Source organism: Passer domesticus, chromosome 10 (assembly GCF_036417665.1).
Source record: "Passer domesticus isolate bPasDom1 chromosome 10, bPasDom1.hap1, whole genome shotgun sequence".
Classification (NCBI taxonomy): Eukaryota; Metazoa; Chordata; class Aves; order Passeriformes; family Passeridae; genus Passer; species Passer domesticus.
The window spans coordinates 37,565,099-37,588,553 of NC_087483.1; the positions used below are offsets into that span (position 1 = coordinate 37,565,099).

Consider the following 23,455-nt stretch of genomic DNA (forward strand, 5'->3'; position numbering starts at 1 on the left):
AGATAAGAGGATTTTTGTTTTTCAGTGTTAATAAGTTCACTGAAAAAGTATGTCTGGGTTGAATTACATCTGTTTCTGAGTTTCTGTTCCATCTGGCAGTTTTATTTGTAAAACTAGGGAATAGTATTTCAGAGGCAGAATGTTTTCTTTCAGTATTTTTAGATGAAATGATTAATGTTTGGGGTTTTTTTTGGTAAATGAACTAGTCTTAAACAAAATCAAAAAATCAAAATATTTTTAAAAGAGGCTGTTAGCAAAAGCAAAATATTCCTTTCAGATAAAAAAAACCATTTTGCCTTATATTGAAATTATTTTTTTCCTAAATCCTCCCCCAGTCTCCCTTCAATTCTACTTTAAACATTAGTTTTTGTTTCCTTTTCCTTTTCCCTTTCTTTTTTTGGTTCAATGCCCAAACAGAAATCCATTATTCACACAACTCAATTGCCAGAGCAGACACTGAAATCCTGTTGGAATTGAAGCAAGGAGTAAAGGGAAGTAAGGTAATCAAAGCAGTGTTAGTTTAAGATCCAGTATTACATTCTGCCAGGGGTTGACAGTGAAGCTCTGCACTTGGAGGAGCTGAAGACTCTTTGGGGGTAGAGTATCAGCAGTGGTGTGCTCAGCTGCCTGTCTGTGCTTCCAGTGCCAGTGTGTCCTGTGCTCCCCAAGAGTGTCTGTGATCTGCTCTGCTCTGTGCAGAGCATCCCAGGGGCCAGGAGAATCCCGAGGGCCAGGAGCCTCCCGAGGACCAGGAGCACCCCCCCCAGCTGAGCCTGAATCCTGCAGGAGGAGGGGGCTGCAGGGGCACAGGGCAGCTGCTTTTCTTCCTGCTTCAGGGCACGAGGGAAGCAGCCACCTGACCAGTCCTGTTTTAACAGAAGTCATAGAATCACTTTGGTAGGAAAAGAGTCCAATCTCAGCAAAGCCAACTTCTTCCCTGGGTAGCGTCCATGATTTTTCATTTTGCAGTGGATTGATGATATAAAGTTAATTTGCAGATTCTGTTTGTGCTTCTCAGAGAAAAGATGTACCATGCTCAGTTTATTGAAAATAAGTTTGAAATAAGTTCTTTTCTCTTAGTTCCTGAGTGTATCTCACCATACCCTGTCACTGGAACTGCTGATCCCAAACCAGTGTTTTCCTGACTTTTAGAAATGCGGATTCTAAAAGACAACATGCAAAGGTTCCTAGCAATTAGGTAAGATCCATATTTCTCATTTAGCAGCCATGGAGGAGGAAGGATATTGCAGTTTAGTAGCAGGGCTGAGTATTATGAGCGTTTGAGGAATCCTGAGGCATGATGTGTGAATTGTTCAGTAGATTTGGGACCTGTGTTTCTTGTAGTCATAAAGGTTGATGTTCTCTTTGAGCAGGCTGGTTGTTAATGAGCCAGGTGGAGTGGATTTAGTTGCTTCCATCAAGCCTTATCTTCCAGCAGCTGGTACCGTGCCAAATATTTGATGTCTCCTGCTGGAAGCATTCAAAAACTCAAAATGCAGATTGTGCCCTGCTCTAGGACTGGTGCAAAAACAATGTAAGGACAGACACTGCCATGTTCAGGGGAATTTACTGTCTTTGAATCCTCTGCTGAAATTGATGTCTGCAAAAGAAGAAGATCAGCTTCAGGTTAATTTTAAGGTAAGCTGCTGGAAAGTTAGAGCTTTCTCTGCTTAGTCACACTTTAACAGTTTTACTTCATTCAAGATTATAGCAAGCATGTGGCCCAGCCAAGGAAAACAGAAATGGAAAAGTCTATAAATGATTCTTGTAGTAGCTATGTGTGTGTAAATAACTGTCTTGCAGTCAGGAATATTTCTCTAAAGTGCAGGGTGAGATGTCTAATGCTGGACAGGTGGAAGGTTGTGGGCTGGAATTGTGAGCTTAAACTCAAGCATATTCTGATTTATTTTATCTTTGGATGCAAATGCATGATTTCCAGCTAAAAGCTGTGGCTGTGCTTTTTCAAATCCTGGTGGTGTGTCTGGTGTCAGTCACCCAGAATGCAGCTACAGTTGGTATCCAGTGGTAATTTTAGCTCCTCATATTTGGCTGATGGAGATGTAGTGGGGTTTATCAGGAATAAAGCCAGCTTTCATCCTTCCTGTGCTGTCACTATAAGGTATTGCAGCCACCTGTGAGCTTACTTTTTTTGTTGCCAGCTAAGTGTGAGCTTGTGGTCAGTGCAGAATGCCCTCAAATGAATTGCTATGCAAAACCACGATTCTTTTCAGTATCTAGTGCTCCTTTTTGATACCCTCTGTCTCCAAGAGATGTTTTACAAGACTTCAGAGCATTGCTAAAATGGTGAGGGCAAGGGCTGCTTCTTCCCTATGGCTGTTTCTGCAGAGAGGAGCTGGATTTTCAAATACCCAGCTCCCACTTTGCACAGTGAGAGGGAGCAACATGTGCTGATGTTTTTTTAAAAATTAACCTGAGCTTCAAACACTTGTAGGTTAGGAACATGCCTCAGGATTCCTCAAACACTTGTAGGTTAGGTCGAGGTAGCCCTTTCAGAAATGGGAGCTATAACATTAAGAAAAATATAAACATCAGTTAATATGGCAAGATCTGTATTGCCCTTTCTTTTTTAAATGTTAAGGAATAAGTTTGACCTACGTTGATCTGAGCTTGTGGTAAAGGTTACCTAAAGAGCAGGGGGGTGTGTGTGACCTGTAGGTCTGTTACTTTGGTGCAAGTGCTTTGAAGAAACTTCATGGAAGGATTAGCATTTATATACCGGGCTAGTGCATATATATATGTCATTTAAACCTTTTTTTTAATAAGCCGCTTTTATTGTCTTGGGAACCTTTATTGAGTTTGATGCGTTCTAACCTTTTGATTATGAGACTGAAATAAGGTTCTTGTATTGTATTTTGTAATTGCTGAAGTATTTACAGTGAATTTTTTAAGGAAAAGAAATTGTATAATAGTTTTATTTGGTTTTGTCCCTATTATAGAAAAAAAATTCCAAGTTGTTTCAGTACAAAACTAGTAAAATACCTGTAAGTACTAACAGGAATTCCTGTTTTCTCAGTGAAATAAAGCATAAAATACCTGCTTGGCTGTTTTCTTTAAACAGAACTTCACATACAGGTATAGTTCATGTTCGTTTTGGAGGGAACTCTTAGGGAACTCTGATTCAGAAAAAGATGTGAGCAAAATAGGATTGTTCTAGAACAGTGTTAAAAATGTAGGTTGATGACAAGTTCTAAAATTAACTAAGTGGATGAAAGAGGAAGGAGGTTGGAAGGATCTGTTTGAAAAGTATTGCTAATGACAAAATTCTGCATCTGTGACCCAAATGTGGCTGAAGGTACCAGGAGGAGGAGGTAGAAGATGTGACAGTGAGAGTTCATCTCGTCCGTAAGGGTTCTGTTTTCTTGGATTAAGTGGGCTCCAAAGGGGATTAAGGATTTCCTGTTTTTGCTGAAGGGTTTCTCATATATAGGTATGATAGATGGCAGACCATACTCCTTGACCATGATTTGAGACTTTAAAACTCACAGCTTCTTGGGGAATATGAGTAATGGGGATACTTTATGTCAGCTTTTTATCCTCCTCATCCCCAGTGGAGTCTCTAAGACATTTGGCTTACATTAAGAAAATGTTTCAAAATTTTCTGGTGTTCAGCTAATGGTTAAACTGTACAATGGCAAATTCTGCTTTTCTTAGGTAGCCAGGCTGAATCAAACCAGAAAATAGTATTTGGCACATGGGATATTTTTCAGAGAGAAAATTGCCCAATTCACATTTCAAAATTATTTTAGCCAAGACTTTTTTTCCTAAGAGAAATAGTCAGGACAGTATAAAAGGCTTAAATTAAACAGGAGGTCATTAGGGTGAAGAAATGACTGGCTGTATTTTATTGCATTCTGTGTATGAGGTTTAGTGGGATGGAGTGCAAATCCCATGATATGACTCATGGAAGGAAAAAAATGTTTCAAAATAAGGCAGTTAAGTTCTTTATGAAGTAGAAATAAACTAAACCTGATTCTGCAGACAGGAGATTGATAGTGAATATCTGTAAGAAGTGGGGTTTGAGGCTGGGGGCTGCCCTGCAGCTCAGTCTGCAGGAGGGCTTGGGGTGAGGGAGAGAGGGATGTGGAGGAGCCAGGGTAGGAGGAAGGGTTGGGGCAGCCAGGAGGTCTCAGTGCTCCCTGTTCCTCGGGCAGGAGCTGCACCCTGGGTCTGGCTCTGTGCCCTGCTCTGGGTGTCAGCACCAACCTTCTCCTGAGGCTTAAATAAGGGAACAATTCCAGTAACTTCAATAGACAGCTTCTCACATTGATCTCTGACCACAGCCCTTCAGTGGAGGGAAAAAAGCAGGGATTTTTTGTGTAATTTAATCCTTCCCTGCTGGGTGGCCCTGCAGAAAGCTTTTTCTGTAGCTGAAACTCCTTCGGTGCTGGACAGGAGTGATTGCGAGAGCCACCTTTGTACAGTAGTTCTGAAGGCTGTTGAGTGGAAATGAAAGATAAGTCTTGTACTTTCTTTGAGTTTCTTTTTATCAAGCTGTTTATGAAGTAGAGCTGATTTAAAAACAATTTAGTCACTTGTTTTGAGGTTAATGGATGCTGGAGGGGAAGGCTCCTGCCATAAAATAAGAAGTTTTGACAAACTTTTAATTAAGAATTTGGAACATGGAAATTTTGGGCTAGTTCTGCACTACTGAGATTGGCTCTGGGGCATATTGGTTGGTCAGGTTCTTAAAGTAAATCTTCCTCTTAATTCTAATTAAGTATTGTAATGCCAGCACTCTTCATTAGGCAGCAGTTTGAGATTAGTTAGGTGGTAATAATGGAAAGAGAAAAACATGTGATGAAGTAGTAGAGAAGTTGGAGAGCAGGGAAAACAGCTGTAAGATGTGGCTCCTAAATGCTCTTCAGCATTCCCTTGTTGGCAGATTTCCTACTGAATTCAGTGTGGGACAGGATTCAGTCCTCACACACATCCTGTCTTGGGTGGAAACACAAGTTCAGAGCACCTTGATCACACAACCTCAGCTCTGAAGTTGTGACAAGAAATGATGCTAGAAACAGCTATAAAGGGGGAAAACTCCTTATTCCCCCCAAAAACTTTGAAGCCAAGCTATTATTTTAAGTGTAAATTACATTATTGAATTGTTTATCTGTGGATTGAATCTCATATTTAATAAATGGGAGCTGTTGTGAAGTGCTGAAGTGAATGTGAATTAGTGAGTTGAGAAAGATTAGCTCTGTGAGGAGATTGAGAACAATTTAAAATTCCATTGTATGGTGTTTTTCTTTCTGTCTGCATGAAGTACGGCTGTAATTGCCTCAAATTAGGTACTGCCTTTGTCTAGGAGAGTTAAACAAGTAACAGGATAAGATATTTCATGGTCCCCTTCTAAATAAACAGCTTGTTCAGTTTGTATCTTTGGGCAGCTTGCAAATGTCAGAGCCAAATTTGTGGAGAGAACATATATATATATATATATATATATATATATGAGGTGGAGTTTCCTTAGAAACAGAATGATCCTGGGTTGTTGGGGATGCATTTTACAATTTGAAGCTGGTCTTCCCCTACTGTATAATTTTAGAGTCACCTTTTGTCATGGCATCTTAAAATAGATGCTTTATTAAAAAAATTCCTATGGAGACATGGACTGTAAGCATGAATTTGCCCAGCTCCTTTCTGACAGCTGAGGTTTATATTTTGCCATCAGTTGCTTGATGGCGTAGTTACCAATGAACCCTCACATTGACCTTGTAATTATCAAGACCAAAAAGAGAAAAAACTGATAAAAATGAGCCAACACACCCCCATGGACTGAGGCAGTAGCACACAGTAGCAGTAGCACGACACTGCTTTTTCCTTTCATATTACTGAGAAGGAAAAAATAGTCCCACAAAGTTCTTGGGTGGTCTCGTGGCCAGTGCTATCCATGGGGATTCAGGCACTGCATCTGGAGTGAGATGGTTGTAAAATGACTTTTCTGAAAGGAGGGAGAAGCCTTCTCTGCCATTAGCAAGTGAGCAGGGAATGGGTCTGGGTCTGCGTGAGCCCAGGGTGCTTTGCTGGAGGGACAAAGTCACTTCCAGATAGTGTGAGGTTCACTGGCCCCTTTCCACATCTCTGGTGCTGTACCTAGGTCTGCCCCTGATCTGGGGGTTGTTTCCATTTGAATCTAATCAGTGTTGGGCAGTTCTACAGAAAAGGCTTCATAGCTGCTGGAAGCAGGGAGGAGGGGGACCTTGGCTGCCCACAGTATATTGTAAAAGCCAAGATCCTGTAAGTTCAAATTCCACTTTTTGTTGCCACAGGCAGAATTCCCATCACTCCCCTGGCCTGGTTTCAGCAGATTTCCCAAGTTTAATACCAAGTCAGCACTGTTTGTTGTACACTTGCTGCTGTGTCAAAGGGGACTAGAGCCAAGAGGGTGTTTTGTTCTGTTTCATGTGTTTGCAAATAAAGCTGAGTGGTTTGGTAACTCTCTTGGAAACTCTGAGACTCTAAGTTGGGCAGAGTGCTCCCTGGGCATGCATAGATCTAAGGATTGCACTTTCTTGCCTATCAATAAGTATCTTAAGACCTTAACTTTTAATGCTATATATGACTAAAGTCCCAGGGAAATAATTCCACTACTGCTGTTCATTTATATCATTGGAGTCTGAATTAATTCAGCCTAGGCTAGGTTTTCTAATACATTATTTATTTAGGTCTTCAAAATGTCTGTGGTGCTGCATGTGGTTGACAGAGCATGTTCTTGTTTGTTAATATTATATGGCATCCCATTTTCCCAAGACGCTTCAATAAATGCATGTCTTTGAATAAAGCTGGGATTTTAACAGGCATTTTTTTCCCTTGTGTTGTAACTGTAGCATCCCAGATTCTTAGCTCTGATTTCTCTTCCCTACAACCACCTATTTTAAATAGTTCTGGAAAGATCTTCACTTCTTTAATGTTTGTTCTTGGGTATTTTTTTCTTTTTCTTTTTTTTTTAAATGCTTGTTTATTGTTGCTGATAGGTAAGGCTTTATAAAGTAACAGTTTGTGTCTTGATTCTAAATATCTAGCCCAACTTTCCTACTGCCCTCAGGCACTAGAAGTGTATAAATACCCTTAAATTAAATTAAAAAATCCCTGACATGAAGGGCGGAGCACTGAGCTCATATTTTCTGACAGTCCACAAAACTTACAAATCAAAAGACACAAGTGCCATGTAAGTGAGAATGAAACAAATGGAAGACAATACCTGGAAATGAATGAGTCCTGTGAATGAACATTGGCATGTACATCCCCGGCCCCATATGAAGATTAAAGCGAGTTGTCTGCTCTAAGATTGCATAATTGCTTCTGTGACTGATTTGGTGCTGCTCCATAATAAGTTGTGAACACTGTATGCTGACCTGGTTAATGGGATGTTTACTAAATGGATGTATTTGTGTAGTTTAATAGGAGGATGCTTGAAAAATTAGCAGGATGAGAAAGAATGGCTGGAGAGAGTAATTTTTCAGCAAGTGCTGGGGTTGTGAAGAGGAAGGCAGAGGCTGCCTTGCCTTTGGCATGTGGGGGTTTGGAGAGGGAGGTTGGATGGGGCTGCATCCCTGATTTTCATGGAGCATCCTTGTCCTGAATTCCTGTGGGAGTGGCTGCTCCAGACCTGTGGGGTACCCAGGCTCTGCCCCCCACTGAAGGTGCAGCCAGGTGGGGATGTGTGTGCCCGTGGGAGCAGCCTCATCTGCTGCCCTAACTGCTTCATTTGCTAAACTATCTTCCTGGAATTTAGCTATTTTAAGTACTATAGACTAAGATAATTATTTCATGAAGTAATATTATCTGCAAATTAACCTTGGATCTCTGTGGAGGTTCAGAAAGAGGGAGATAAGGAGTTTTATCACAAATTGCAGACTTACTGGGTTTAACGTAAAGGCCGTGGCAAGTAATACATTTAAACTGCATTTAAGTAGTAAAGACCAGAATATCAAAGTCTAAAAGCAATAAACATTAAATTATTCAGAAAGTTTTTATATTTTCTTTCTAGTTTATATGTTCTTTTCACACACTGTCATTTAATGAGGTTATATTCTGATTAAAGTAGAAAAATAAAAAAGTAAAATGTTTTATTTCAGTAGATAAAAATGTAGCTTTCAAAATATATCAGCTTGCCCTGTGTAGTCTGAGCTGACTGTACAATTTCCCCTTCGTTCAGCATGGTTGCTAACTAACGGATTTTGGGGGGAAAAGTCCCCCTTTATATAGAGTTTCAATTGAAATCCATATTTTAATTTTAAGTGACAACTAATACATTTACTGTAATCCTTTTCAAATATTCTCTGGCAGGGTTCCCAGACATATATTTTTGAAGGTTAAATGGTTTAGGATTTATGTACTATGTAGGTGTATTGGCTTTGAGTGTCAAGGTTTTGGTAGCAAGTGAGCTACAGGGGAGGAAGAGAAAATCAGGATTAAAGTGAAGCCTGGAGGGGAGGGAAAGTGTTCTAAGATTTGGGTTTATTTCTTATTATCCTGGTAATTAAATTGTTCTCCCTGAGCGGAGTCTGTTTTGCCTGTAACTGGTGAGTGATCCCTCCCTGCCCTTAAGTCACCTCATGAACCTTCCATGATAATCCATGACAATCTCTCCCCCTGCCCAGCTGAGAAGGGCAGTGGCAGAGTGGCCACCACAGTAAGTCAGCCTAGATAAGGTGCTGAGTTTATAGGGCCCCTTCATTGCCAGACACCAGTTTCTGGCTCAGAAACACCACAGCTGCAGCAGCAAAAATTCTGCTGGTTAATGACCTGTGTTTCTGAGGGGCCCAGGGTGAGGTGCTGGGCTGAAAAACTGCTTTTTGCTGGTTGCAGAGCTCTCTTGGGTATCATTACACAGGGCTGATTCATGTAGTGTGGATGTGCCTTTCTGGCAGCTCAGAGTTTTGACTGTCCAGAAACACTTCTTTTTTTTTTAATAGGCTGAAATTGGCATGAATAAGCAGCAGTAATTGAAATAATATTCCACAAGGTTTGCATTTTAGTATGGCAGTGTGATTAAAATTGGTCCTGCCTTTTCCTCTCCCCTGGGAACCATTGTGTGCTCCATGGCTAATGAAGTGGAATGAGCACTGTGATCAATATTTATGGTGTCACTCTGGGCACCTGCAGTTCTTCCACCCATCTTGCACTGAAAAGCTGGAGTGGAGGCTCCTGACTTGAGCTGTTAATGGCTCAACTGCAGCTTGAGGAGAAGGCTGCAGAGACTGCTCCTGGTAGTTTTTCTTGTGAGGGTCACATGCCACCTGCTCAGATTTGCTAGTTCTCATTATTGACTGACAGAAGTAGAAACTTGATTTTCTTAGTGATGCGCCTTCACGTCTTCCAGTTGTCCTTTGGTGTTTGGGCTCTCCCTCTGTTGGGAATAACCACCCTTGGGGTACCATATTTTGCCACTGAACACACAAATAAGATGACATTTTGGATTATTTCAGCAGAGTTTATAGACTTCTGCCTATGGCTTTTCTTATTTTTACACTCCAGTCTGCACTTACAGGTACTGTAACTGCTGGGGACAGTGTTTGTTTAATTCCAGCATGATGCTGTGGAGTATCTACTCTGCACTTTTGCACCTTGCCAGTTTGGGAGCTGCTCCCATCTGTGCCAAAATATCTTTCTGCAGCTGCTTATGAAGTCCACAGACTATTTTCTGTCCAAATCAGCCATGAACTACTTTATTTTCTTGTTTCTTGACCCCTTCAAGGCTTTCCCAAAATAATAATATCATCTCTGAACTCTTGGTAGGTTGGTTTGTTGCAAAGTTTGCCCATTCCCTGGCAGTGACAGCAGCTGGAGGCAGTCCAGTGTAATTAGTAAGTATTTTGGAGACTTTGCCTTGGCAGCCCTATTAAATATGTGCAGTGAAAGCAGGATTAGTATGTGGCCTTATCTTTTTTTTTCTCATTAGGGCATCTTGATGATCTGTAAGCTTATTTAATTGGAAATTAGCCATTCTTATTAACACAGGAGATACCCTTTGGTCTAAATCCTGACATTGGATAAATGTATATAGTTTCCACTAAGGAGAAAGAAAATGCATCCATATACTCTAGGGTGGAAATTTGCCCTTTTGTGTCCAGTGCAGTTCTCCTGGAAGAGAATTTCATTTTCTAGTAAAGGCAATAAATTTTCACTGCTCAGATAAGTGACTACAGAGGTTCATCATCAGGATTTGAAGAAATAAGCCTCCTAAGAAGATGGATGATGACAAGGGGAGTAAGAGTTGTTATCCAATCATTTGTCATGGTCCAGAACATTAAGATGTATTGGTAAGACCCCAAAGGTGTGTAGAACTTCCTTTTTTCCAGTGTGTAATAAGTTACCCTGTGCAGTCAGCCAGTATTGCACTGTCTGAAAACTCATTCTGTTTGCATCTCTTTGTATACACAGCACACAAGTGTTAAAATCCTATATATTGCTGGCAAATATTCTACACATCATCCAGATGTAGCCCCACAACTACTGAAGAGAGGGGCTGACTTCCTGGGTCCTCACTTTCCTGCCTTCTCTCCCTCCTCCATACCACTCCAGTTGTTAACATTTCTGCCTTTCCTCTTTTGCTGTGAGTGTTCTGCTCCAGGCTTTCTCCAGAGACTTTCCCCTCTGATTTTTCTGTGGTTCCCTGCTCTACAGCCCTTGCCTTCTAGTTCTTCCCTTGTCTCAAAGCTTCAAAACCACAGAGCAGCCATGGGGGACTGTGTCAGCTAGTGAAAAACTGGATTAAACATTCATGGCTGTAGGAGTGCTTGTTAGCATATATGTATTAATTCAACATTTCCTGCTGGTTTTCAATATGCTGGGAGGTTGTGTTGCCAGTGAGGTGACTTAAAGTCCGTAATGGAATAGGTTCCAACTAACTGCTTGAGACTAGGTAAAAATTTTGCTCTGCTTATCTGGTATCAGAGAAAAACCTTTCTCCTTACTTTTTAAAAGTGAGTATTCCTCTCCAAACCAGACATGGTTGAGATGCTGTTTCTGAAGATTTTGTTGAATTCTGCCTCAGTAGCTGGGAGAGCTGATATTGAAAGTCCACCTTCATGTAGGAGAAACACACCATTTGTAGTTTGCTGTGGTGAGCTGCTCCCTGCACTGCTCTTTGCAAAGGTGACGTTTGACTTGTGTTTTTTGGGTTTGCCGTGGCACAGAATGGCTCAGTAGATTAAATTTGATCCGAAATTGAGAGCTGGCACTGCCTGCCTTCAGGAGGACCCCATGAGTTTGGGAGCCCCTTGCATCATTTCTGCAGAGTGTCTTCAGGTCCTGCGGGCATTCTGCAAACTGGCCGTGGTGGGGAGACCTGCTCCTGTGGGTTTAGATGTCAAACACGTGGCTGTGTTTCCAGGGAAGCAAAATGTAATTCTTCTGAGTCCCAGCCACGTAATTACAGCCATAATAATAGCTATCATTTTTGATGCCTCAGTGCCAAACGTAAAGGTTGTTGTTTCTGTTAATGTTTTCAGAGGACTCTGTTCTGCTGCTTTTTCCCTATTTGTGCCTTATCTGTGACTGAGCAATTACCAGGAATGTGATGAGGACATGGTATGCAGAAAGTCACCCCCTTGTCTCTTTTGCTGATGGCTCCAGAGTGTGCGGGTGCTGCTATCTCAGCTGCTAATCAATGGAGCTGGAGCTAATGTGCGCAGTGACCTTTGCGAGGAGAGAGGAGCTCTGCCAATATTGCACCTGCAGTTTGAGTCAACTTTTACACTTTGTCGTCTGCTTGACTGCGGGAGCTCCTCCCTCACCTGGATTGCTGCATCAGCTGCCGCTCTATCCACCAAGTTAAGAGATGCCCCAAAATTCTCTTGTGTGTTAGTCCTGATGTTTTCCTTGGACAGGTGTAATTGTTTTATGGGTGACCCCCGATCCTCCTGGTCTAAATTCCTTTTGTGCTTTGTTAAGTTCAAAGTGATCCTGCACAGCTGTACACTTCACAGTTTGGGGAAGTCAGTGGGATTTTCACTGCTGGAATTAGACACAATTTACAGCAGCCCACGGGTGTGCAAAGGCTATTCTTTAGCATTTCCCCTCTCTGCATTTTTATAGTGCTTAGGAGTCTGATGGATGGAGCTGTCAATTATTTAGCATCTATCAGGTTTTTGCTTACAACACCTAAACAAACACTAGTATTACATAATTTTTCCTGAGTATATAATTCTGCTACAGCAATTTACAAATGTATGAAAAACACATACTGTTGCTTAACCATCCCTTTTAAGGGAATAGGTTTTGGATTGAAATTTTAAGTATGCATGAAGACAGTAAGACACCATTTGCACCGTTAGGATTTCAATAATGTATGGAATTAGCAGAGCTTTATTATATTTCTGTGCCTGCATGCCCTTCATAGAGTGAAAGTTGTAATAAATATAAGTTCAAAGGTAAAATTTTATTGCTGTGCATGAGGGGAGAGAAAATAAATTAGAATAATGTAATCATGCTCATATATGTTATGAATTTTGAACACTGTCTATTAGAAAGTTTGTCAAAATGTGCTTAGCTTTGAAAATACAGATTAACGCTGAAGGTTTTAATATTGTTCTTCCTTATATCCCTATTCCTTGCAAATATAAGTGTAAAATATCTCCTGCCGAAAGCAATTGTCATGAAACGACACTTTCCTATTTTAATAGCTGAATAATCAGAACAAAAATATTTTCTAAGTTGCAGAGAGGTTATTGCTTTTTTCACACAAAGAAATTTAGTGGTAGAAAACCAAATTTTAGCCAGCTATTCTTTGCTTTTTGTGTTTCTATTCTTATATGTGAAAAGCATGTCCAAATGTCTCCTGACAGCTTTGACACTTCAGGGTGATTAAAAATGGGGTGAGATGCACTCATCTGATTCCATTTACTGATTCTGTATTTTTCTTTAATGTGGTAGCAAAGTTAAAATAGCAGCTCTCCAACAGGAACTGGAAAATCTGTTTGGGGATGACTGGTTGGTATCAATCTGGACCCTTAGGGGTTCATTTTTTTTTTTTTTTCTTTTCTACTTTGGAGCAAATAAGGACCAGGTCAATGTGGGAGGGCAGCTACTGGCACTGCAAACATCAATTGTTTGAGCTCCCACCTCAGCACATGGCACTTCAGCCTCTCTGAGACAGCCCCAGGTTGGTGAAATTTTGACAACAAAGTCAGTTCCTTCTCCTGGGTTTTCTTCCCTTACATTCCTTTTTGTTGTCCTCTGTCATCTCCCTCTCTTCTCCTTCTGTGAGCTCTGGCTGCACCATGAGGGCAATACCAAAGAATTGGCAATGACCTTTTTTTTACACAGTCTTCAGGTTTCAGCTCTGTCACTCAGTTTGGGAAAACCGAGCAGCTATTGGTGCACACACCCCTATTTTTTTAATGTGTTTTAAACAGTTTGGGTGCTGAATAATTGGGAAAAACATTAATGGATTTTTTTGTTGGTGGTTTTTTTGTTTTGTTTCCTTCCTGAAAGCAATTGTCACCTTTAAATCTATAGAAGCTTTCTGGAGAGAGAAAATATCAGGAAACTTTTATAAATAAACAATTTTTAGGTCGTGATAAGTGATTCGTGCTTTTAAATTCTTCTGTTGATGCCATGGTAGAGATGTAAGCAGGATGAGGCTGCTGTTCCAATATAATCAGTGAACCGGTTCCAGAGGGTGGAGCAGTTTAGAGACCAAATGCAGTTTAAATGGCACTAGAGGAATGATGCACTACTGACTGAAAATGCTGGCATTGTTATTAATGATGTAATTAAAGTTCCACCTCATAGGCAAAGTGGAAGCACACAGAAAATATTGTTAATATTGTGTTTCCTGTATTTGATTTATCCCCATTTTAAGTACTAAATGAAGTATGCAAAACACAGTGGGAATTAAATACTCTGTCTAAAATTCACAGCTTTATTATGTAAAAATGGTTCAAGCAGAGGTCAGGCTACATTAGCCAGAAGTAACTTAACCCAGCTGAAAAATGTCTGATGCACTTTACATGCACAGTTGCTACTTGGCTAAACCTGGTTGTACAGGGAAGTTCTCCTCAAGAACCAAAGGTCATGGCTTGCTGTTTGTATTGTTTTGGTCAAGAACAGATCTCAGACATTCATCTAGACTCTTGACTGAGGATCATCTGTGGTACTGGGTGTATTTTCTTTATTGCAATTTTTAAAAGCTCACTTCTGAGATTTGTGGATCAATTAGAGACAAAATTGAAAAAGATAGTAGTAATAATAAAAATAAAAAATAGCCTGGTATTTGGTCCTGCAGATTCTGAACGTTTCCTGATGGATAGTGGGAGCTCTCAGAGTTGCTTTATGAGCTTAGGCCAGACTCTGCAGCTGAACTAGAACACATTTTTGTGTTAACTGCTTCTAAATGAGCTCTTAGTTTTAAGTAGTTGGCATAAATCTAATTTTAATTTACTGTTTTCATTTTCTTTTGCATTGATCCTCTTTTTTTGTAGAGATTCAATTGCAGACTTGGAGAAAGAGGTTTTTTAAAGAGTCCAGATGGTATTTCCAATTATTCATTAGCATTCACTGTATCTGAAAACAAGACTTTTGCCAACTTAGATCAACCTCATCTGCTGCACTATTGTTTACAAATTTTCAGTGTCCTATGTTAATGCCAACTCACTTTTGGGGTGGTTTCCGGGCTGCAAGAGAAAAAGGGTCTGCTATTCCCAATATATTGCAAATTGCCAATTTATATCATGAGGATAACAATCAGGGATAGATTTCTCATGCTTATGAGGAAATGGGCAAGGCATGTCATTATTAAGAGTAGCATAATCTGAAGAAAAATCATAATAATCAAACAAGAAGGTACAAAAGGTTTGCATTTTTCCATGTCTGAACACAAAAGTTTTCTTTTTGGGGGTCAGTGGCTGTGTGAGAGCACAATTAGTTTTCCCTTTGTAATAAGCTCCTTATATTTTCTTTCAAGTTTTGATGTTGAAGATGGCACCTCAAGTTGTCAAAAAGAAAATGTTTGGAAATTCACAGGTGTGATGCCTTGGGTATAAAATGCCACCTTCTTTTTTTTTGAACTAAAGAACCTGAATTCTTCCACTAAAATGATTCTCCCCTGTATGAAGATGTACGATGAAATGGATTCTGTACATTATTGGAGTGAACAAGTCCACTTACGTTTTTTCCTCAAAGTTTTCAAAATATATGTATATTTTATAATATTTTAATACATTGAAATTATTTGTGTGATTGGTTTCTACAATATTTTGTGTTGTTTAGCATTTGGAGCAAAGCAGTACAGAGAAAGAAATAGAAGGACACCTGTTTCAATTACACCATAGCAGCAATTTCAACAATAAATCTTAATTGCAATCAGTCTTGATCAACCCACCTGTGTAGATTCCCTCATTTACAAGGAGAGGGATAATGGAGAGAAAATAAGGAAAAAATTGAAAAGAAATAGAGGAAAAAAAAACCCTGCAGAACACTAATACGGATTATGTTATGTTCTTATACTTTAAGTTTTCAGATTGCTGCGCTACGTTAATTATTAGGAACAGCAGCCTGAATTTCCCTGCTTTTCTCTGGGGATACAGTCAACCCTTGTTTACTTTCAACTGCTACTTGAGCAATTTCTCTTCCATTCAGGAAGGATTGTGCAAACAGCCACGAGGTAGAACTAATTCTGCTTCTGTGCCCAAGCTCAGCAGGTGAAGGTGCAGCAAATTCCTTTGTTAAGGAACAACTTGTCTTTCTTGTGTGGGGTAGGAGACACAGCAGAGCTGATGTCTCTGTGGGTAACCTCCTGCAGGTGTGTTGGTTGTTTTAACCTTGAGTGTGGAGATGCTGCACTGAGGTGTTCTGGGACCTTCTCTGCAGGCCTGGCAGCTGCTCGCTCACGTGCCTCTCCTGTGCTGAGCTTCTGCTGAGCTTCCTTGGGCTCACAAATGAGTTTTCTTAGGTGCATTTGCATAAAGAGAGAAAATAATTGTGGATAAACAGTCCAAATTGCAGTAGAGGATGTATAGGGAAGGAAAGCAGATACTGCTTTTTTTTCTATACTCGTCATTGTCTTTTTCTCATAACCTCTGTAATAATCACTTGGACATAGGTAAGGGACAGGATTGTGGCCAATTGTGCAGGGACTTGAGTGAGGTTTTGTAACATTTTTCCAGGCATACATTGTTTCCCATATTCGTTATCGTTGCCTCTGTTCCTTTTTTGTACTTTCTGCCTTTACTTTTTCCTTATACTCCTGCATTGTTTTTCCCTTTTTCTTCATTGTGCATTATGTGATTAGAAATATTTTTGTAGTGGCGTTTGACCAAATCTTTTGACTCAAAAACTTAAGGATTGTCTCATCTCTTGTTTTTTCCCCCCCTCAAAGAATGTCCAGGTTTATTTGTGTTTGTTTCCTCTTGTCTGTCATGAGTGGCTTGTTCTATTTTACAGTTTCACCTTCTTTCACACTCTCGACCACCCTTCCTCTTCATCACTTTTGCATCCTTTTCCCCTCCGTGGGGCTCTGGTAATAGTGATGGACCAGTGCAATTAAATTTATTCCATACACCACTGCTTTCCCTGACAAACTGACACCTCTCTTCTCTGCTGTTCTTACCTGTTGACTGGCATTAAGCAAAGTCAGCCAGGAGCCAGGATTTCAGTGGAGTGTGACATTCATCTGTGGAGATGACTGAGCATGGCAAGTCTTGGATGTTTTATTCTCTAAAGCTGGCTGTGCAATGTGGGGAAAAAAAAAATCTGTGATGTGATGAGATGAAGATGTTCAGGAGGGTTGTAAGAAATTTCTCCTATTGTAATTTGATTGTTATTGTGTTTAAATGTAACATTTTCTTTAGTTGATGAGATGGCCAGGCCAGGATCCTGCCAGCACACAGTTTCTCTGCATGCAGTTGCTCTCAGCAAACTGGCATGCAGTCAATAGGAATCCCTCTGAATTTACTGCTGTCTGTTGACATCTCACTCTGTTACAGGCAAGTATTTAATCAAAGTTTATTGTCATTCTTTTCTGAGATTTAAGTGGGACGTAAAATTTTACGATACGTATAGTATTTTAGATGACAGCTTCATTATTTCCAGTGAATAATTTGAAATGCTACAAGGAGAAATATTGATGGCAAACTGGTAATTGTCATTAAATATGCAGCATTTTTGCAGCAGTCACTTGTGCAAAAAATAAATTTTCTGTACTTCTAGGTAGCAGTGCAGAACGGTCTGAAATGCAATTCCTTTGTCTTGGGCCTTTTCCCATCATGGAGGTCACTTGAGGTTCCAAACATGTTCAAACATGAAAACTTCAAAGTGACTTCGCAATTTTTCTTTCTAAAAAATGAGCATGGTATTATATTATTGAATGTCAGAAGGAGAACACTTGGTTTGTTATTGAGTTGATCTTTTGGTTCCTGCTGCCTGATGGGATTTTTATTTTTGCTGCCTTAGTTGTCTCCTGTCCAGTGGACATTCCCTTTTTCCTGAGCCAGGAGGGATGTCTTTTGCAGGAGTAATTAAAAACTGTGTCACGGGAGATGGGCATAACAGGTCACTGGGAAGAATGAGACAGTGCACCAGAGCTGCAAGGCAGGGTGTAAAACAGACAGGTGCAGTTTATTATTGGACTGATTCCAAACAAAACATTCCTCTTGGTTCGGTGCCTCACCATGGAGTGCATTACTCAGGACTGTGGGAGTGGCTTCTCCTTCTGGAATGCAAAAGACAATGAAGAAAAAAAAAAGTTTCTGGAAAAAACCCAATTTTGAACTTCAGTTCAAGGAGGGTTTTAGGTCATTCCTTATTTTGTTTCTCTTGTTGGGAAGAATTTAGTTTGCTTTTAGGTGAATGAAAAATTCCGCTCAGGATGGCGCTTCTCTGCTACCTTGTTAAGGGATTCAAATGAGAGACATTAGGTCTTTGTTAGCATTTGTGAGCAACTTTGTTAGCAAATATATTTGCAAAAATGCCATGCTTGTCCTCTCTTTCGTAATTATTATGCCCTGACATGAAAGAAAATGGATTAAATCTTTCCTGTAAAATGCTATCTCTTGGGTATATCTTGAGTATTTAGCTTTATAATCGCTAAACTATTCAAGTACAAGGCAATCAGTTTTAAAAAAATGCCATTAGAGTTGGTCAGGATGCTTGCAATAAAGCATTTTGAATAGAAAACTGTAACATTTTTCTTAACTATGGCTTTCTTTAGAAAAGAAAGCATTCAGCGAGGCTGAGAACAATCAGTGCTTAAGGCATGAAATAAAGAGCATGTGAGAGGGATCAGCTGGGCTCTGAGGATGCTGAGGGTGCTGTTTCAGTTCTTATACCTCGGGCAGATCAGAAGCTGGGTGGTGTGGGTTGTGCTCTCAGGTGATGGTATCTGGTTGTGCTCTTGCTCTCAGCTGGTGCTGGCCAGCAGCCACAGGTGCTTTTCCACTGGGCACCCTCCAGCCTGGAGAGATGCCTGGGTTTTGTGATCCAAGTGCAGGACCCAGTTCTTGGCCTTGTTGAACCTCACACAGCTGGCCTCAGCCCTCTGATCCAGCCTGTCCAGAGCCCCCTGCAGAGCCTTCCTGCCCTCCAGCAGATCCACACTCCTGCCCAGTTTGGTGTTGTCCATGAGCTTGCTGAGAGTGCCCTCGATGCCCTTGTCCAGATCATCAGTAAAGATGTTAAACAGGGCTGGGACAGGGCTGGGCCCTGGGAGGCACCAGTGGTGGCAGCCCCAGCTGGATGTAACTCCAGTCACCACTCCCTGGGACTGGATGTCAGACAGGCTTTACCCAGCACACTGCACCAGTCCAAGCCATGAGCAGCCAGTCTCTCCAGGAGAGTGCTGTGGGAAATTCTATCAAAGGCTTTGATAAAGTCCAGATAGATACATCCACAGCCTTTCCCTCATCCACTAAGTGGGTCACCTTGTCATAGCAGGAGATCAGATTGGTTAAGCAGGATCTGCTTTTCCTAAATGCATGGTGTCTGGGAATGATCCCCTGGTTGTGTTGTAGATGCTGTGTGATAGCAGTCAAGATGATCTACTCCATCACCTTTGCTGGTACTGAGGTCAAGCTGCAGGCCTGAAGTTCCCTGGATCCTCCTTTCAGCCCTTCTTGTAGCTGGGTGTCACATTTCCAACCCCCAGTCACCAGTCACCTCTGGGACTTTCCTGGATAGCCAGGACTTCTAGTAAAAAATGGAGTGTGGTGTGGTGTGCCCTTCTGCCAGCTTCGTCAGTACATTTAGGTGGATCCTCCATCTGGCTCCACAGAACACGCCTTGTTGATGTAAAGATTATGGAAAGATCTAGAAAGATTATTCAGCCATATGTGAGATAAGAATTATACTTTCAAGGTACTGAGTGGACAGTGTGGAAGCTCTTGAGAATTTAATATTCCCTTTAAATCTGCAACAATGCATAAAGCACACTTCAGCTATGTCCTGTTCTAGTATTTTTCATGGAAAATTAAAGATTATTACCTCCCTTTGTAGTATACAGTAGTTTTCTGAGAATTCTCTGCCAGGCGGCTGGCACAGAAGAAATTCCCCTTCTGCAGTAATAGAAGGCAGTGATTAAACCTGAACACGGCAAATGGAGCTATAAAGTAAATCAAAGTGAGAGTTGAATTGTGCCTTCATGCACCCGGTGGTAAACTCTTTCTAACAAAGCACAAAGCTTCCTTTCTTTGCCCAGGAATTGTGAATTGCAGCCTCTGTTTGCAGTGTCCCTGTCACCTGCTGTAAATCCAGTCTGAAAAGAAATCCTGGAAGGAGGAAGTTGAAAGTGTATTTGCCTCCCTTCCCCACAGGGTGGTCACCCCACAATATGTGACAATGTGAGCTTATGGGTGGAAAAAGCCACCTCAAAGGGGCCCCAAGTGTTTTAAATGATCTTCTGAGAGGAGTGATTTGAGTTTTTAAAAGTCTGATTAAATCAGCGGAAAGGCTTTCTTGCTTTCAATAAGTAGTTCTTCTCTGATGCTTAGATCTGTAGCACAGTCTGATTGGTGGGAAAAAAATGGCTAAATTCAGAATTTGGTGAACATCATGGCACTTTGTGTCCATAAAGTGCTGATGTAACAGATAACCTGAGCTGTGGATGGAGGGGTGGGGCTCGTGCTTTCAGGGCCAATGTCCCACCTCATCCCACCTGGTTCTGAAGCCTGTCCCTGGCTGTCCACCTGCTTCCCTGTCAGTGCTGGAGGGGAGGAAGGTGTTTCACCCTGCTTCTCCAAAGCATGTAATCTCTTGATGCTGCTGTACCAGACTCCTAAAATCAGCCTGCCCGGCCGCCCTGCCTTACCTGCTGCCGTACAGACAAGCTGTCAGATGTTAGCGCGGATTTTGACGCTTAGGTGGCTTGGGAAGACAGCTGGAATAAGCCTAACAGGTTTATTTGCTGTTTTCACTTTTTTTTTTTCTTTTTTTTTTTTTTTTTTTTTTTTTTTTTTTCCCCCTGGAGGTTGTTCTTAGCATTAGGTGAGCATCCAAAGCAGCAGTGGTGGTACAGAGGCTGGTCAAAGTGTTTTCAGTTTGGTTTTGCTTGGGATGCCAATTGCAGCACCAATGGATGGGGGCTCTGTGTAGGGTGGTGGTGCAAACACTGGGCACAACGAGCCTTTCCAGGTGAGCATGAAGGAAAGGGAGTATAAAACCAAAGCATTTTTAACCATATCTTGCAGTCTGATTGCCTGCTGGATCTGCTGTTCCTTCTCATAATACGCTTGAAAAGTTTTATCTGTGCCTTGAGGGTGATGAGCCTGTCTTCATTTAGGGATGCAACTGCAGATAATAGCGCTGTGCTGTTGACAGCTTTATGTGCTCACAGCCTGCCTCTCTTATTTACTCACTTGTAGATGTGGGCTCTTGTAAAAGCAGCTCAGTTTTCTACCCTCCCAGTTATAATTGCTTCCTGGGCTGCCTTGTTACTGAGCCTGTTCCTGGAGCGTGAGGTGAAAGAGGCACTTTCTGCCATTATAATTTTTTATTTTTTTAACGTATAATTAAGGCTGGATAGTCATTATGGTTTTTTCCCTAGGTTCATAATTAAAGAAATCTTGAAGGAGAGGTTTGTGACTATTATAAGGGCAAAAGAGGAGGTAACATGTGATGGGACCCTTTTGTTTATAAACAGTTGAGCTTCTAGAAACTTCAGATGTAGCTGAAGTTTCCTGAGGATCCAGAAATACTAAGTAATTGGACAGTGTAGCAAAGTCAGTCATGACTGTTCATTGCTTAAAATACATTTGTAAGACATTGGGTGTAATTCAGTACTAAAAGAATTATATTTTATGAATTTTTATGAATTATAATGTCCTTATAAATTCTATGTTATTACTTAAATTTCTTATTTAAAATAATAGTTTATTTTCCTTTCTAAAAACAATAGTTCTCTGTGTTGTATTCCACATGACATTCCTCATGTGCCTCCTTCTGCTGCTCATTCTGGCAGTAGTTCTTCTGGTTGGCAGGTTTTCCCCACTGTCCTTCTTGTTGAAAGGGCTTTTGAAAAGATGCTTCTCATCAGGACGTCTGCTTTGGTCCAGGCCTCTTGGTTCATCTGCAGCAGAAAGTATTTCTCTCTTGAATGGTGGTGGCCCAATAGATTAATAATTTTAGATCTCCTCGCTTTTGGGTGAGAGGCAAGAGTCAGAAATAAGAGTGGCTCATTCTGGGGAGGCTGAAGGGGAAGGACCAAAACTTCTCTGGCCTACAGGAAAAAGAATCTTGACTTCTTTGGGGGCCTGCACAATTTGAACTGTGGAAAATAAGTTCTGTAAGTAGAGATTGCTAGAAAATATGGGGCAATTATCGTTAGTTCTGTTGAGATATTACAGCTTTCTTTTGATGAAATTATCCCATTCCTTTCGCTTACCTGCTTCAGAGAATGGACTGCAGCCAAGATGTCACACACTGAGCTTGAAACACATTTTTTTCTTCTTTACTTTCCTGAATAAATTTTTAAGATAGTTGTTCAAGTATTACACTTTGCAGCCTGAAGCCTCACCACATGCTGTTCTGTAGCACATTCCTCCACAGGCAGGTGGACGTGTGACATGAAGTCAGTGTGTCTGGTGCAGGCTGTGGGTGTTGAACCAAGCCGTGCCTCCCTCCATGTCTGTCTTGTTCCATTTGCTCCAGGTGAAGAAGTTCCACATCACCTCTGCTCGGATCTTCCCCGTCCCGGGGTGGTGGCTTGTGAAGTCCCTTGTGCCAGGGACTGTGTGCTCAGCGAGTGGTCCCCGTGGTCCCCCTGCTCCCACTCCTGCTCCAGCAAAAACGCCGAGGGCACTCAGAGCAGGAGCAGGTCCATCGTGGCCCTTCCAGCCGAGGGTGAGTGCTGAACATTGCTGGATAATCACTGTTCCTTTCATGCATTGACTTCCTTTCCTGAGCCAAGAGCTAATCCCAGTTCCTCAGGAATCAGGGATAATGCTGAATGCTTGTCTCTGCCAAGAGACTAAGAGATCTTGATGGGCTGGAGTTCATGTGTCACTTGGAGAAATTGTCACAGTTGAAAACTATTTACTTCAGCCTCTGAATTGCTGGCTGTTGAGGGCCTGTCTGGGTGTGAATTTGGTTCTGGAGAGCTTCATCCTCTACCAGTAAAATTGCTGCATGACAGAGTTGTCATGCAAGTGTCTTTATATGGGAACATATCAGTAATGATTTAAAACCAGTGGGCTGTGAAAAATGAGAAAATGGAAAAGGACTTTTTTTTTTTTTTTTTAATGTAAGACCTGGAATGTGTGGACCTGCTTGTTGTAGTAAGTAAACAGCGCTTGATAAGTACATGTAATTTCTTGATCTTCATGGACATATAATGTATCTGGTTTTTTACATATTAACATCGGTGATACAGCTATATATAAACAAACCTTTTTGTATTAGAAGTGTAGTCTTCTGATTCAGTTACACATATGATAATTACTTTATGTGTTGGTTTATCACACAGGATTTGGAAGGTCTTGGATCAAGTGCATAAAAATTCATAAAATGTGAAGAGGTCCAACAGACTAAAGCCTTGTTGACATAAAATACTTGCTAGTGCCAAAACTGGGTGCAGTTAATGCAGAGCAAAACACTTTTAGATGCAAATCTAGTCCAGGACAAGCTCTGTTAAATGCTATTTTATAAATTATAATTAAAGCCACCCACTGTTTCTGGACTAATGTAAGGACTTGATCTCTCAAACCCTTACTCATGTGAAAGGTCTGTATTCACATAAAGATCCTCATAAGCACTTGTGAAGAAAATTGGGACCCTTCAGGATGAAGATAATTGTTGATTGAATGATAATAACTACTACTAAAAAAGTCTACGAGCTAGAGAATAATTAAAATGAAAATACAGTTGGTCTCATATTTTCCATGGAAATAATGACTCCAAATAACAGATAAAACATGGAATTACGAGAGTGAAATGGTGAAGGAGTGAATTCTGGAAGTACACAAGCACAATCATCTCAGCCTGAAAGGCACTAACCTAAAAATGG

The 23,455-nt window shown here is 40.9% G+C and overlaps 1 protein-coding gene across 5 annotated transcripts in view; it reads left to right on the forward strand.

Annotated features, from left to right (window-relative positions):
* THSD7B (thrombospondin type 1 domain containing 7B) overlaps positions 1-23,455 on the forward strand; it is a 490,174-nt gene that overhangs the window by 332,887 nt on the left and 133,832 nt on the right. For all 5 annotated transcript variants that reach the window (XR_010369499.1, XR_010369500.1, XM_064435254.1 and 2 more), the window contains one exon: positions 22,102-22,293. Coding sequence is in view for 3 of the 5 variants with exons in the window: in XM_064435254.1 (XP_064291324.1) it covers positions 22,102-22,293 (192 nt within the window). In the remaining 2 variants the exon portion in view is untranslated. The remainder of the gene's footprint in view (positions 1-22,101; positions 22,294-23,455) is intronic.